At 41.0% G+C, this 17,178-nt stretch overlaps 1 protein-coding gene across 1 annotated transcript in view; it reads left to right on the top strand.

The window, feature by feature from the left end:
- Positions 1–17,178, top strand: part of ercc8 (excision repair cross-complementation group 8) — a 52,126-nt gene that overhangs the window by 25,909 nt on the left and 9,039 nt on the right. The window contains exons 9-11 of the mRNA XM_048535441.2: positions 210–334; positions 7,539–7,736; positions 16,838–16,927. Of these exons, the coding sequence (XP_048391398.2) occupies positions 210–334; positions 7,539–7,736; positions 16,838–16,927 (413 nt within the window). The remainder of the gene's footprint in view (positions 1–209; positions 335–7,538; positions 7,737–16,837; positions 16,928–17,178) is intronic.

Raw genomic sequence — 17,178 nt, forward strand, 5'->3', positions numbered from 1 at the left:
GCTACAAATCTAATCCTAGAAAGCTGAAAAATCCTGGAAATGTATTGTGAATCCATCAGAATCTGAAGAGATTATTGATGTAGATGTTGATGCTAATCAAAGCTCACCTTGAAGAATTAGCACTGAATACGAGGAGTGCCATAACTGTATCAGTCATTGAAATATTAATCAGTATGAACTTCATTCTACTTTTGTTTCTTCCTTGGCAGCAAATACTGCTCATAATGGACGTGTTAACGGTCTGTGCTTTACTAGTGATGGACTTCACCTTTTAACTGTTGGCACAGATGATCGCATGAGACTCTGGAATAGCTCCACAGGACACAATACACTGGTACTTGTCTGCTTTCCATGCATCATTAACTGAAGTGGACATACATTTAAACTTTAATTTAAGTATTTTATGGGACTGTTTTAGTTGTTTGATGAAGGAAGTCTTCAATATTTTCTTAAAGAATAAAAGTTTGCGAATTACCAGTATAAAAAGATAATTGTAAATTATGGAAAACTCAAAAATTCACTCAGCGATGTAAGAGAAAAGACAGGTTGTAATGCTTCAGTAATTGCCTTTATCAAGACCACTGGAATTTGCTGAAGATTTTTTAAAAATGGAGTGAAAAGGGAACAGGAAATCTTGGGGAGAGAGAGGGTAGAGTATCTTCCATGAACTGCAGGTCACTTGGCAGACACTCAATGATAGTTCATTATTGGAGAGAGACACAATCTGCAAATATTTAAGGAAATGAGAAAAAGATACACAACTTTTTTTTGTTAAATAATGTGTAAGTTACCACACCTACTAACTTGCTGCCTGGTACCACCTCATCTTTCTCATGTTCAGTTTCATAAAAAAAATTATGAGCACTATGTGAGTGCAGCTATGTTTTGTTTTGAATGTTGCAAAATCGCAATTAGAATTTCACTTTTGTTTGGAACCTGAATTGACATTGGGGCTTGTTGTGTAAGGACTAGCAATACAAAAGCTTGCAGAATCAGTCAGAAAGTCAGAATTTTCAGATCAGTGCAAAAAGAGGGCATTCTATAAGAGTCTTTTTCTCTGCAATCTGGTAGTTTGAAGATTAAAGAAAATCCCATCACAAAAAGTATCAGTGCAGCACCATGCAAAACAAGGTTTGCATCTTTTCTTCCGTCTAGCTTATCCTGCCAACTTTCTTTGTACAAATCCATTCTGGGTATTGGTCCCAATAGCAACAGTGGTTCTTCGAGAACAAAATCCAGAAGTTGCTGGAAAAGCTCACCAGGTCTGACAGCATCTGTGAAGGAAATTCAGAGTTAACATTTTGGACCCAGTGACTAATGCTCAAAATAGTTCTTTTCTACATTATTGTGAATTATGAATCGTTCAACCACTGATGACATTGAAAATCCACACAAATATACGTTTCCAGCCAAGACTGGATTTCAAAGAAGTATCTTATTTGACAGAACATAGGATTTTATTTCCACTTTGCCTGGTTTGTCTGTTTACTCTAGGTATCAATAATGCAAGGCAGTTCGAACAATGGAATATACTCAACTTTCTTTTCAAAGTAAAGTATACCGCAAAATCTTACCATACAATGTTTGCAATCACATGTGAACCCTTTTACATGGACTTGTCTGTAGATCAGAGCAGAACAGGTGATCAGCCTGCACTGTCTCAACATCTAACCAGTTGATCAAATAGCCTATTCCCTGAACGAGCTATCTTTACTGTGAGGCAAGGGTTTTTAATACTGTTTACATAAAACGGAATTATATATTCACCCTCTTGATACTATCCAGTCTCCAGCAAATGGTCACTCTGACCACGGGCAAACATCACAAGTGTGTCATGTTTTCCAGTTCAGTTTTATTAGTGAACTCATTAAGACTTGCTTGAACCTCCTTTAAAAAGAGGCTTATTGCTTGCTATTAGTGAACCTTGACATCAAACTTTAGCTTACACTTGCTGTTTATCCCTTATGTCATCCAATCAACCATATGCTATTTGCACAGTGCAATTCTATGATAACCTCAGATTCAATTTACAAGTAGTCCACATTATCACATCTGATTTGCTGTGTCTCTTTTCAACAAAACTTCAGTTTTTGCAGAGTTACTGTGAGAGTTCAGTCCATTACTGCCGAGTTAGAATGTTTATGTAAACAAATGTGCATATTCCTTCAGCAAAACACACACTTGTAAATTGGTGACCTTTCTAATCATTAGGCAATCACCAGACTTCATGTTTTTTCTCCTCATTTGCATTTAACTTTATTTCATACAACTTAATTTTCCAGTAAATCCCAATAACCCAATAAATCTTAGGTTAATAGCAATACATTCCATCTTTTAAAATCACCCAGTGATTTTTTTTTTAAATCTGGAAGATTTAATGAAAAACATATTCATTTCCCTTTGATCCTTGCCTCAGAATCTCAGATTTCATCGTTTGTGTTTCACCTTAAGACACATTGCACATACCACAGCAGAACTGCCAGGAGTAATAACATGACACATTGGATTTCCAGTAGCACGTGGACCCAGGGCTGGATTTGGAGATTCAACCCACAATCCTGTATATCAGACCACCAAATGCTCTCCTTAATATTTTTTTTCTTGACCGATCTCTGCACCGGCTTACTTTGTAGGGTATAATGCACCTTCCGTACACGTCTCAACACTTACCTTTTCCTGGTTAGGTGTTTGGGTAATGAAGGGATAGGATATAAAAACTGATATGTTGGCTGAGGTCCTTTTAAAAGTCATTACAGAGGCTTCGAGTGTAAATGTTTCTTCTTTGCTCCTACGGATGACCACTAATTCCATGACCCACATGAGATGGGTAAAGTGGAGTTAAATGCACCATATGGTTTTGGATGGGGCACTGGATAGGCATGATGCCTGCCTGGTTGTTAAACAATACTTGCTTCTTCTGTGCCACTAAGGTCACCCTCCCTTTCACCAAGTTTGCCTGCATATTATTGTTAACAGAAGTATTAAAACCACACAGCTTCCTCTGGTGGTAGAGATTCAAAACACTCTTCGACAAACACAGTTGATGCTAGATCAGTTGTTAATTTATCTGCCTCAACTTAAAGTTTTGGTCAAGCAAAGGAGCCAAAGGCAGGTGCATAGGGTTAGGCCACAGATCAACCATAATCTCAATGAATGGCAAAACAGGCTTGAGGGGCTGAATGACCTACACTTGTTCATATATGTTGTAGATTGGGTGGGGTCACAAAATATCTATTTTGCCCACTTTGACATTCCATCAGGGTAGACTCTGAAATCTCAATCCCCTTGTCAGTACAGCCTGGATGAATGTTGTTATTCAAAATGATATGTCACTCTCGTATGACTCCAATATTCTTAAATTGGTATATCTGTTTGGGTTTCTCTTTCCTTGAAATTATAAGAACGGCAAACTCCTATCAACATTCCGTGTTTAACCACATAATCAGCCTTGGCTGAATACATGTGCATGATACCTGATTTGGCAACAAGCCAGGCATTTATGGTCGAGCTGATCATTGGTCATCCCGAAGGGAACCACCCATTGATGTATCTGTTGTAAATGACATAATATGGCTTGTACTCTTAAATTGCATGTCACAAATTTCATTAGCAGTGAGCAGAATTCTCATGCCTCTAGCTTGATGTCTTTTTGATTTATGATTTTTGCAAACCTTTTTACATATGACTTTCTCTGTCTCTTTTGCTGTCTCAATCTCTGGTGTGGACACACAAAACTCTTTCCCCTTATTCTCACTTTCACCCTCCTACTTGACTTCATCTTTTCCTAGGCCATTTACCAAATGAAATTGAGACTGCATTAATGTACGTGAATACATTTCTTTACGTAAAGGCTGCATGTAACAATGATTTTTTAAAAAATTATTTGTATTAACTTATCAAGTTTATTTTTAGTAGTAACTTACTGGGAAAAGGGTGTAGATTTGAGGTTTAATTTTATAGTTTGTATAGTCACCAGCTGTTCTATGCCTAGTTATGATTTTTGTGATTGATGTTGAATTGAATTAAGAGTAAATTTACATTTCTTGAATTTGAAATGGCTGGAACAACATTTGAGAGTTAATAACATGACCTTAGTTTATTTCTCTGTTTTGCTCTTTGCTCCTCACTTTTTGTGAGGCTAAAATGGTTTTGAACTTGACAGAAAACTGGTCCTACCGTGGCTTGCAAATATCAAGTTCATATTAATTCAAAGGAACATGCTTTTAATGTTGGCAAAAAGGACTTCAGAGCTCAGAATAAAAGGGGTCAAGAAATTGAGAGGAAAATCAAATATAAGAGAAGACACCTCTTTGTCAAAGGGTGGCCATGTCCGACAAATCTGTTAGAATTCTTTTGAGGAGGTAGAAAACAAGTTGAACAAAGGCGAGCCAGTGGACATGATCTATTTGGCTTTCCAGAAGGTCTTTGACAACTTGCTGCGATTGAGGCTGCTAAATCAAAGAGAACCCATGGTGTTCAGGCAAGGATCTGGCATGGATTGAGGATTGCTGACTGTCGGAAAGTAGAGAGTAGGATAGAGGGGTCTTATTCAGGATCACAGTCAGTGTCTAGTGGAGTTCCGCAGGCGTCAGTGTTGGGACCACAACGATTCATGTTGTACATTAATGGTATGGATGAAGGAACTAGGGGCATTATTGCTAAGTTTGCAGATGACACACGGATGGGTCTAGCAATAAGCAGTGTTGAAGAAATCAGAAGGCTGCAGAAGGATTTGGAGGCAGGAGAGTGGGCAACAGAAGTTGTGGATGGAATACAGTGTGGGAAAGTGTAGGGTTTTGCACCTTGATAGGAAGAATAGAGGCATAGATTATTTCCTAAATGGGGAAAAGGCTTCAGAAATTTGACACACAAAGGGACTTAGGAGTTCTAGTTCACGATTCTCTTCAGATTAACATGCAAGTTAAATCGGCAGTTAGGAAGGCAAATACAGTGTTCGTACTAATTTGAAGAGGCTGAGAATGCAAGAATAAGGATATCCAGTCTCATCAGTACAAGACTCTGGCCAGACTTCATTTAGAATATTGTGAACAGTTTTGAGCCACTAAGGCAGGATTTACTGGCCTTTGAGGAGGTCCAGAGGAGGTTTACAAGAATGCTGCTGGGGTTGAAGGGCTTGTTTTCTGAAAAATAATTGAGAATTCTGGGTGTATGCACAAGGAATGTAATTGAAATGTATAAAATTGTTTTTGGTATGTGAATAAGAAAAGGTGATTGAAAGTAAGCTGTGGCCCATTAAAAGCGGAGACATATAGGAACATGATGGGGGAGTAAGACAAGAGCAGCGATATTAATCAAATACTTCATAGCTGCCTTCTTGGTGCAAATTACAAAGCATTCCATAAGTGATAGTGAACTGAGGGTCCAGTGAGAAAACAAACATAACGGGCGGCACGGTAGCTCAGTGGTTAGCAATGAGGGAGACTGTCTATGGGGAGTTTACACATTCTCCCCGTGTCTGGGTGGGTTTTCTCTGGGTGTTCTGGTTTCCACCCACAGGTGGGTTGGCCATGCCAAATTGCCTGTAGTGTTCAGGGATGTGTAGGTTAAAGGGGTTAGAGGATGGGTCTGGATGGAATGCTCTGAGGTGTGTTGTGAACTTGTTGGGCTGAAGGGCCGATCCACACTGTGTGGGGAATTCTATGATTCTAAAATAAAGACATTAGTACAAGTAAAGACAAGGTGCTGTGCAAAGTAAGTGTACTTCGTTGCAAATTGCCGGAAATGATGACATGCATCCAAGGTTTGTAAAAGAGGGCACTGCATAGATTGTGCGTGCAATAGTTTGATTTTCCAGGATTTCTTTACATTCTTAGGCACTCTTCCAGAATGTCAAGTAGAAAATATGACCCCATTGTTTAAGGAATAAGGAAGATGATGTGATACAGAATTCAGGAACAGGAACAGTGAGATTCTTGAGCAGTGTGACTTGGGGATTGGGGAGGAGGTATTGAAGGTTTTGGCAGGCTTAAAAGTAGTTTGATCCTGAGGTCCAGATGAGTTTTATCCCAGGCTGCTGTGAGAATTGAGGGAGGACATTACAGGGGCATTGACCCAGATTTTCATTTCTCCTCTGGCCACAGGATGGTGCTAAAGAACTGGAGGACAACAAATGTTTTTCTACTTTTCAAGAAGGGTAGTAGAGATAAACCAGGAAATTGCAGGCCAATGAGCGTATCATTAATGGAAGGGAAACTAATGGAGAAGGTTCTGAAGCAGATAATTAATCTCCATTTGGAAAGGCAAGATTTGATCAGGGTAGTCAGCATGGCTTTGTCAGAGGGAGCTGAACAAATTTGCACTTATTTCATGGAGCTGGCCAGGTCTGTAGATGTTGGCAGTGCAGTTCATGTACTTTATATAATTGTCTTGGTTCATTCAGTTCTGTGATAATATGACGAAACTCAGGTTATCAACGTTTTGGCAACTTGGGATAATCCCCCATCGTGTTGTTAGTTAGTATAATGTTAGTTAACATAAGTATGCAGCCGTATCAGGCAAATGGTATGTAGGCCTTCATCACTGGAGGTTTCAAGTACAGGAGCAGGGATATGTTACAGTTGTGAAGGGCTTTGGTGAAACCACATCTGTAATTTTGTGAGCAGTTTTGGCCTCTTTTTCTAAGGAAGGATGCTCTTGCTGTTGAGAGAGTGCAGCAAAAGTTTATCAGGCTGATTTCGGGGATGGCAGGACTGATGCATGAGGAGCGATTGACTAGGTTGGAGTTGTTTTCACTGGCGTTCAGACGAATGAGGGAGGATCTCCTGGAGACTTATAAAATTCTAACAGGACTGAACAGGGTAGATGCAGCGAGAATGTTCCTAAAGGTGGATGCATCCAGAACCACAGGTCACAGTATGAGGATTTGGGGTAGATGATTTAGGACAGAGATGTGAAGACATTTCTTCCCCAAAGAGTGGTGAGCCTGTGGAGTTCATTACCACAGGAAGTAGTTGATACCAAAACATTGAATGTATTCAACAGACGCCTATACATAGCACTTGGGGTGAATGGGGTCAAAGGTTATGGGGAGAAAGCAAGATTAGGTTATTGACTTGGACAATCAGCTATCATTGTGAAGAATGGTGAAGCAAGCTCACACAGCCAAATGGCCTCTTCCTGCTCCTATCTTCTATGTTTCTATTCTTTTGTACTGATTCTAAAAAGCAATTCATGGACCAGAATCATTGATATTGCTAATCAGCTTGTTCAGAGATGTTATTGCACACCTCTGCAGCAGATGGGACCTGAACACAGTCCTCTGGCCCAGAAACTGAGAAACTACCTCAAGGCCCTCTGGACCTGAATTGTTAATCTTCCCCTTCTCTCTCTGCATACGTTGCTTGACTAAATGTGTTTCCAACATTTTTGTTTTTTATATCAGCATTCCAGTACTTGCAGCTTTGTATTATTAGTTATCTGCAGTCATTCCTGTGATTTTTAGGATAATGGTATCAGAAACGTTGTTAGAAAACTGAAGTATTTTATAAGATGTAATTGCAATGATTTGATGTTTACAGGTAAATTACGGAAGAGTATCTAATGAAAGCCGTAAAGGTCTCAAATTTGCAGTGTCCAGTGGATGCAGCCCAGATTTTGCCTTTGTTCCTGTTGACAGTTGTATTGCTGTGTATGACATCTACTCTGGACAACTGTTAACAGAACTCCGGGGACATTATAATTACGTAAACTGTTGCACATTCCAGTCTGATTTCCAAGTAAGTAAATCCCCTCGCGTGTACTTTATTTGCTATAGTTTGAAGTGCTGCATTCCCACTACTGAACAGAAACCTCCAATCTGACTGAGATGATACCTCTAGAAATGAATATCATCACGATTCCACTTTTTTTTCAATATCTGGAAGTCTAATTTCCAATCCATTGGAGCAAACGTTGGAATAATGCTGCAAGAAAAGCTGTACAAGATGGTTTATTGTTTAGCACTTTTTCAAGCAAAACAACTAAATCACATTTGCAGTTTGGTTATGTAAAGGTACAGAAATGCAAATGTTTTTGTCCAAAATGTGTCTTTATTCAAGCATTGTGCAAAAAAAAGTGTAACTGCAGGTATATAAACAGAATTTTTTAAAAAACTGACTTCTTCAAACTTAATGTTTCAAAAAGATACATAAACTGATAACTGTAGTTTTAGAGTCAAAGTGTTCCTGTTCTGAAGAATTAAGAGAAGTTTTAATAACGATTTCTTTTCTGTTTTCAGTGTTAGCAGTGGCTCACTGGGCAACAGTCTTGTCTTTAACTTACAAAGTTATGGTTTCAAGACTCACTCCAAGGGTTGAGTACAAAAATCTGTACAGATAATCTAATGAGTTACTGAGGGAGTGTTGCATGGTTTGGGGTGCTGTTGTTCAAATGAGATGGAAAACGGAGACTGCCCGATTAGTGTAGATGACGCTGTTTAAAATATGGGAAGTGGACTTATCCCTCTTGTCTTAGGCAATAATTATATCTCAAACTACTGCGCAAAAAAAGCAGGGTATCTAGTTGTTATCATATTGCTGTTTTTGAGTTTCCTGTCTGAAAATTAACTGCTGAATTTCATACATTTCAACAGGGACTTTGCTCTAAAGGTCTGTTTGCTGTAAAGTGCTTTTAAATGTAGTGATCGTGAGAAGTGCTAGATAAGTGCAAGTCCTTTTTAATGTCTTCCAGTGGATTATATTAAACTGCATACTGATTACACTGACAGAAATGATTATAGCATGAGTCATCAAATTTAACAGTGAAATGGCACTGCATTAGAATCTGGTTGAAATGCCTTAATTGCCGAGGTATTCTGTGTTACAATTGTGTCTCTGCTAATGTCAATTCAGTTCCTCCTCCTTCCTGGTAATTTTTGTCATCCAATAGTCCTGAAGTTGTAATGTATAATCTGTTTAGAGAGAGATCTGCCTTCAGCATATTCATATAACACTCCTGTGATGTTCCCATCTTAGGTTATCCTACCATGGAACTTGTGAACTTGACTATGGACTTCTTCCTGTTATTTCCTATGTAATTCCTAGTTCCCATGTATGATCAGTCTTTTATGTATTAATGTTTTACGTCAATGTGCCTCTGTGTCTTGAGCTTTGAGTCCATTTCAGGTGCATTTCGGTGCTGGTCTGGATCCATTTCTGCTCTTCTCTCTCTCTTTCTCTCTCTCTTCTCCTCCTCCTCCCCCCCCCCCCCCCCCCCCCACCCCAGGCTCTTCACTCCCCCCCCTGCCCCCGCCGCACCACCCCCCCCCCCCTCCCCCTCCTCACCGTTTAATTCTCTTATTTCGTTATGCTTTCTTTCATTTGTACTTGCTTGGGTGCTTTGCCCTTCTATGCTGCCTGTACCTCGATTATATTACCCTTCAGAATGTCTTTTCACTCTGATCAAGGCCCTTACCAATCCTAAACTTGCTGTAGATGATTACACAATATCATGGCCTTAATGGAAATTTCGTTGAGGGGCGTTGACATATTTTCACTTAACCTTTTCCACAGGGTTTCACCTACCCTCGGTTGCCTTAGCCATTACTCTTGTGCCACTTTCTTATTCTCCTGAACATCTTGCCTTTTTCCACCCCCCTTATGTCTCATTTACCATCATTGTTCTCTACCAGCCTCCCTGTGTGCTAAAAATGTTCTGAGTTGTCTTCACTGCTTTCTCTTTCCATCGCTTCACCAAACAATTTCATATCTTTGATAATTTCAACCTTTGTTGCTCAGTTTGGGATTCTGCTAGTGTCACTCCTGATCTTGGTTCAAACATGGAGAAAGAGCTGATGTCCAGAGCAGAGGTGAGAGTGACTGTCCTTGAGATCATGGCTGCATCTTACTGTGTGTGGCTTCAGAGAGCATTAGCAAATTTGGAGTCATTGAGAAGCTGACAAGAAAATTCTTTGCTGTGTTGAATACTATGTGGCACAGTGGCTCAGTGTTCAGTACTGCTGCCTGACAGCACAATGGACCTGGGTTTAATTCCACCCTCGCGTGACTGCCTGTGTGGAATTTGCATGTTCTCCCGTGTCTCCTGGGCGCTCTGTTTACCTCCCACAGTCCAAAGATGTGCAAGCTAGGTGGATTGACCATGCTAAATTGCCCATAGTGTTCAGGGAAGTGCAGGTTAGGTGGGTTACAGGGGGGTGGGTCTGGTTGGAATGCTGTGAGGGTCGGTGTGGATGCTGTAGGGATTCTATGATCATATGTCTCAAATATTATAGCTATCCTCATTGTATCAATCACAGATGAATCCATGAAAACTTAGTAGTATCACTTGTCACCCAAAATCTTCCTTCAGCACCCTAAACCCTTCCTCCTTCTACATCTATCCTTTTGAAAGATGACCACCCCCAAATTTTACATAAAACTGCACTTTTAAAAACCCCAGCTATCTAGCTTTTGACCTTCTGTTTACTCCATTTATGCAACTGCTGGTATGCTCCAAATAACAATCACAAGGAGCTCCTGAATTTCTTTGACAATAGGATCAAGATATCTAGTCACTGCCTCTGTTAGGACCCAGCCTTCCATCTGACTAAACTTCTTCTCATGTTTCTGATTGCATCTTTCTTGATTTCCACCCTGTTCCCATCATTTGGTCTTCAAACTCAACTAGGTGAGAGCTACCACCTCTTTACCTGACTCCTATTCCTACCAAACAAAAATCCAACTTTGCTGCTAGTATCTCTGTTAGCTGATAGTGTTAATCACTAAACAAAAAACCAAAGACAAAAGAGTTTATTGTAATTACACCGGTGGGAAAAAAACTCTCTGAAAATCCAAAGAGCTCTTCAAACAAAGGAAAACATACATCTTTATACAATTGTTTTATCCCGCCTTTAGCATTAACAAGTACAAACCAATCACATTAATTAATTACATTAACTGTTAAGTTAATCATGTGACAGAACAGCTAGAGATGGTCAGCCTCCAGTCCTCCATGGTTTCATGGTGTTTCCCAGATTATCTTAGCTTGCTTCTTTGGGCTTTTCACAATGAACACTGTCTTCAAATACATTGCTTCCCAGACATTTGCCAGCTGTGCTGTATTAACTACCAATTAATTGGATATTAGCCTATCACTGAAGGACCTTTTAAATTCCTTATTAACCTCGTTATAAGAAGTACAAAAGAATATTGATTTTTACTAATTGTTATAATATCAGTCTGAACAAAGGTATATGGTTGCACGTAATGTTCCACTTTTATAGGTAACAAGTTGTGAGCAGTTTCTTAGTTTACTAGACAGCTCAGTCTTTATCCTTGGGTGTCTTACATTCAGTGTGTATACATTCAACCCACGTTGCAATGTCTGCCAGTTTCTGCACCTGTAATTCAATTCTCTGATGATATGGGGCTCTAATGCCTTTAATGATTTTTGTGTATAGATGAATCTATAACTAGAACATAGAACAGTACAGCACAGAACAGGCCCTTCAGCCCACGATGTTGTGTCGACCATTGATCCTCATGTATGCACCCTCAAATTTCTGTGACCATATGCATGTCCAGCAGTCTCTTAAATGACCCCAATGACCTTGCTTCCACAACTGCTGCTGGCAACGCATTCCATGCTCTCACAACTCTGTGTAAAGAACCCGCCTCTGACATCCCCTCTATACTTTCCTCCAACCAGCTTAAAACTATGACCCCTCGTGTTAGCCTTTTCTGCCCTGGGAAATAGTCTCTGGCTATCAACTCTATCTATGCCTCTCATTATCTTGTATACCTCAATTAGGTCCCCTCTCCTCCTCCTTTTCTCCAATGAAAAGAGACCGAGCTCAGTCAACCTCTCTACATAAGATAAGCCCTCCAGTCCAGGCAGCATCCTGGTAAACCTCCTCTGAACCCTCTCCAAAGCATCCACATCTTTCCTATAATAGGGCGCCCAGAACTGGACGCAGTATTCCAAGTGCGGTCTAACCAAAGTTTTATAGAGCTGCAACAAGATCTCACGACTCTTAAACTCAATCCCCCTGTTAATGAAAGCCAAACTACTTCAGAATCTATATCTATGATTTATTTGAAGGATCTTAACTAAAACCTGCTTTTAGTATTATAATAGGATTGATTAAATATTTAAAGAGAGATTCATTAATTAAATGTAGTATGAAATGTTCTTATGTGTAAATGACTGCAGCTCCATATTCTTTATTAGTTCTGTCAACTTGGGTCTACAGAGCTACTGTTGTTCTAACTTGTACAGGTTACGTTAAGCAAATGCTTTCCAAAGCGCTCTAACTATGTAAACTATGGTCAGCTGCATTGGCAACCATGGATAGTTTTGTGCTGCCCAGTCATGGGTAACCCTAACACTGTAAATCAGAAATAAAAGTAAAAATTGATTTATTGTCACATGTACTGAAGGACAGTGAAAATCTTTGTTTACGAGAAGTACAGGCAAATCATAGTAAGCAATGTTGTATAGATCAGAAAGATTTAGACAGAGGCGTACAGGTTACATTGCACAGGGTGTGGGCTAGGTAAGATCAACATTAGCAAGATTGGTATTACTTGAGGCTAGAGAATCCATTCCTCAGTCTCATAACGGCCAGGAAGAAACTGTTCCTGAACCTGCTGATGCATGTGTTCAGGCTTCTATATCTTCTGCTTTTGGAAGAGCTTTTAGGAGATCATTACCAGAGCATGGTGGGTCTTTGATGTTGGCAGACTTTATGTGGCAGCAAGTCATGTAAATTAAGTCCATGGACAAATTGGTCATTTCTGTGATAGTTTGGGCTGCGCACACCACCTTCTGTTTCTTATGATCCGGTCACAGCAGTTCCCATACCAGGCTGTTAGGCACCTAGACAGTATGCTTTCAGTTGTGCGTCTATAGAAGTCGGCGAGGGTCATTACGGACATGCCAAGTCTGCTGAGTTGCCTGAGGAAGGAGAAGCGTTGTTGTGCCGCCTTGACTGTCACATCAACCTGGAGGTCTAGGACAGGCCCTCAGTTATTGCCACTCTGAGGAACTTGACACTCCCTGCCCTCTCACCCTTGGCTCTCTCGATGTAGATGGGAGCGTATTCTCCTCTTTTCTTTCTGAATTCAATGATCAGGTCTTTCATTTTGCTGACATTGAGAGAGGGAGATTATTCTCATTGCACAACCTCACCAAGCTTTCTATCTGCCTTTTGTATTTTGACTCCTCATTGTTAGATATCCATCCCACTACGGTGGTGCATCATGAAGCTGTAGGTTGTGTTCATTGGGAACTTGGCAACATGTTCGTGGGTGTATAGGGAGTACAGTAGAGGGCTGTAAACACATCCTTGGTGGGGGGGCTTGAGTGTTGTGTGTTATCGTGGAGGGGGTGCAGTTACCCAATTGCTGGGAAAGTTTACCAGGTCTGGCAGCATGAGGAACGTAAGTGGAGTTAATATTTTGAGTCCAATGACCTTCCTTCAGAAAGGTGCTAAAGTAGTATCACTGGATCCTAAACTTTAATTCTGCTTTATCTTCATAGAGGTTGCCAAACCGGCTAATTTTTTCCAGATATTTCAGTTTTGTTTCTGACAGTGTTAATAGTTCTTTCTCGTCAGGTGCTGTTCCTGAGTTCTTCAAATCAGCTGTAATCAGCCTAACTGACCTGTAATTTCCAGAGTTATCCCTGTTCCCTTTTTTGAACAAGGGAATGACATTTGCCTGTCTCCAATCTTCCGGCACAATACCCGTGGACAGTGAGGACGAAAAGATCATCACCAAAGGCCCTGCGATCTCTTCCCTCGCTTCCCATTGGATCCCTGGATAAATCCCATCAGGCCTGGGGGACTTGCCTATCTTCAACTTCCTCAAAATTCCTAGCACATCTTCCTTACAAACATCGACCTTCTCTAGCCTACCAGCTTGTTTCACACTGTCTTCCCCTACAACTAGGTCCCTCTCAGTTGTGAATACCGAAGAAAAATATTCATTAATGATCTCTACTATCTCTTTAGGCTACATGCACAAATTTGCTTAACAATCCTTGATTGACCCTACCCTTTCTCTGGTTATTCTCTTATTCCTCACATACATGTAAGAAGCCTTGGAGATTTCCTTGATCCTATTTGCCAAGATTTTCTCATGCCCCCTTATAGCTCTCCTAAACCCTTTCTTCAGCGCCTTCCTGGATAACTTGTATCCATCTAGAGCCTTTTCCGTCCCTTGTTTCCGAAACCTCACATAAGCATCCTTCTTCCACTTAACCAGTCGTTCGACCTCTCTTGAGAGCCAAGGCTTCCTCACACGACCGCATCTTCGCTGCCTGCTGGGAACAAATCGAGCACATGCAATATGCATTCCTTAAACAATCTCCACATTTCAATAGTGTTCTTCCCTGACTGCATCTGTTCCCAATTTATGTTACCCAGTTCTTGCCTAACAGCATTGTAATTATCCTTCCCCCAATTATAAACTTTACCTTGCTGTATGTACCTATCCTTTTCATGACTAATGTAAAAGTAACAGAATTATGATTGCTACAGCTAAAATGCTCTCCTATGAACAGATCTAACACTTGGCCCGGTTCACTGCCAAGCACCAAATCCAAAGTGGCCTCTCCTCATGTTGGTCTATTTGCATACTATGTAAGGAATCCTTCCAGAATGCAGCGGATGAAATCCGTTCCATCTAAACTATTAAACTAAAAAGCTTCCAGTCAATATTTGGAAAGTTGAAGTCAGCCATGATTACAGCCCTGTGCCTTCTGCACCTTTTCCAGTATCTGCCTCCCAATCCGCCCCCAACTTCTCTGCAACTGTCAGGGCATCTGTTTTTTAAAAAAAAACTCACAACAAAGTGACTGCTCCTTTCTTGTTCTGGACCTCAACCCGTACTGACACTACCATTCTCGAACTGCCTTTCAGTAGCTGCTATACTAGCCCTGACAAGCAATGCCAATCCCACGCCTCTTTCTCCACTCTCCCTATGTCTTTCAAAGCATTTAAATCCCAGAACTTCCAACAACCATTCCTGTCCCTGAGTCACCCAAATTTCTGTCATGGCCACAGCATCATAGTTCCAAGTACTCACCCATACTCTAAGTTCATCCGCCTTATTTTTGATACTTCTAGCATTGAGGTATACACACTTCAAACTGTCCCTGTGTCCACAATTATGCTCCATCGACCGCATTTCTTTGTAAACAACCTCACTCCCTGTTGTGTTTGTTGGAAGGCTGAATAGCTCATCCTCTGAATTATAAATCCTGTTCCCCACCCTCTACCAATCTAGTTTAAACCATCCCGTACAGCTTGAGCAAACCTCCCTTCCAGGATATTTGTGCCCTTGCAGTTCAGATGCAACCCGTCCTTACCGTACAGCTCCCACCTTCCCCAGAATGTGCTCCAATTATCCACATAATGGAAGCCCACCCTCCCTCCTACGCCAGCCCTGTTGTAACCACGTGTTTAGCTGCACACACTCCCTATTTCTTACCTCATTGTCATGTGACACTGGTAATAATCCAGAGATAATTACCCTGTTTGCCCTGAACTTCAGCTTCCTACCTAACTCACTGTACTGGTTTTTCACATTCTCAGTCCTTTTTCTACCTATGTCATTGGTACCGATGTGTACCATGACTGCTGCCCCTTAAGGATCTTGAGGACACAATCCGAGACATCACGGACCCTGGCACCTAAGAGTCAACATACCATCCGTTCATTTTGTTTGCTTCCACAGAACCGCTTGTCTGTACCCCTTACTATTAAATCCCCCACTACAATTGCTCTCCTGTTCTCCCCCCTTCCCTTTTGTGCCACAGACCTAGACTCAGTGCCAGAGACCTGTCGGCTATGGCCTTCCCCTGGTAGATCACACACGCACACAGAGACACACACCAACAGTATCCAGAACAGTACACTTATTATTGAGGGGAATGGCCACAGGGATCCCTGCATTGTCTGTCTATTCCCCTCCCCCTTCCTGACAGCTACCCAGCTACCTTTGTTCTGTGCCTTGTGTGTGATCACCTCCCTACAACTCCTCTCTATCATCCCCTCAGCCTCCTGAAACATCCAGAGTTCATCCAGCTCCAGCTCCCTAACGCTGTTTTTGAGGAACTAGAGTTGGGTTCACTTTTTGCGGGTGAAGTCATAGGGGACACCAGCAGTGACCCTTACCCCCCCCCCCCCAGCATCCTGCAAGAGGAGCATGCAACTGCCCTCGCTCCCATTCCCTCTACTCTAGATTTCCAGAAGAATAAAAAAAAGGCCGACCTCCGCACAGTTTTTTTTTGTTTAGAGGAGGAGGGCGGTTGGGAGACACTACATATGTAGTGTCTCTGGTTTAGCCAATCCCCGAATATATCAGTTCCTTCCAGGTTCGCATTCTGTCCACACACCCACCACTGAAAACAAAAAGAGCTGCTTCCCGCGTAAGGTAAGTTTTTGTACAGGGAGAAACAAAAACTGCCTTACCTTCCTGTCAACACTCTGGCTCATGCTTCTGCCACTGAAAACAAGAGGGCCACTGCAGCCATGAGGTAAGTTTTTATACTGGAGAAAAAAAAAACTTACCTTCCTGTAAAGGAACTTGATGTCGTCTTGTATGGTCTGATGTTTTAATTTTAAATGCTGTTGGGGCATTTTGTTACATCCACAGTGCTTTACTATTATAAATCTTGTTGAAATTCCATATCTGTTGTACATCGAGGGAAAATGAAATGAGAACTTTGAATTTGAGTTGCTCCTGCAGTTGAAATTTTTTAATTGATAAAAACACCTACTTTTGTGGAAAATTGTGACTTCTGTCACTTCCTTCAAAACTTGCTATAGTCCTGTTATTAAGAGAGAATTCTCCAGCATCAGCAAAGATCTTCTTTAAATCCAATTTTCCCTTTCCAGGAACTTTATAGTGGTGGCAGTGATGTTAATATTTTAGCATGGATTCCTGATCTTGGACGAACAAGTGTGGAAAATGATGAACCTGACAGGGTAAGAGCAAAACAGCATGTTTTACTTACATAAAACTGCTTTTCATTCAACATTGTGAAATCTCAACCACAGAAAGAGGTAATTAAGCACGTTCTATCTGTGCTGCCTCTTACTTAGACCAATTCAAAACAGATCCAGAATCTTTTCTCATATTTTTCTGCTTCAAATGTTTACCCACTTGGCTCAAAATGCCAATTGGTCCCGAGCAACTGTTTCACGCTCTGCATAAATGTCTTTTAATAATGCTCCTC

Source organism: Stegostoma tigrinum, chromosome 1 (genome assembly GCF_030684315.1).
Source record: "Stegostoma tigrinum isolate sSteTig4 chromosome 1, sSteTig4.hap1, whole genome shotgun sequence".
NCBI classification, from domain to species: domain Eukaryota; kingdom Metazoa; phylum Chordata; class Chondrichthyes; order Orectolobiformes; family Stegostomatidae; genus Stegostoma; species Stegostoma tigrinum.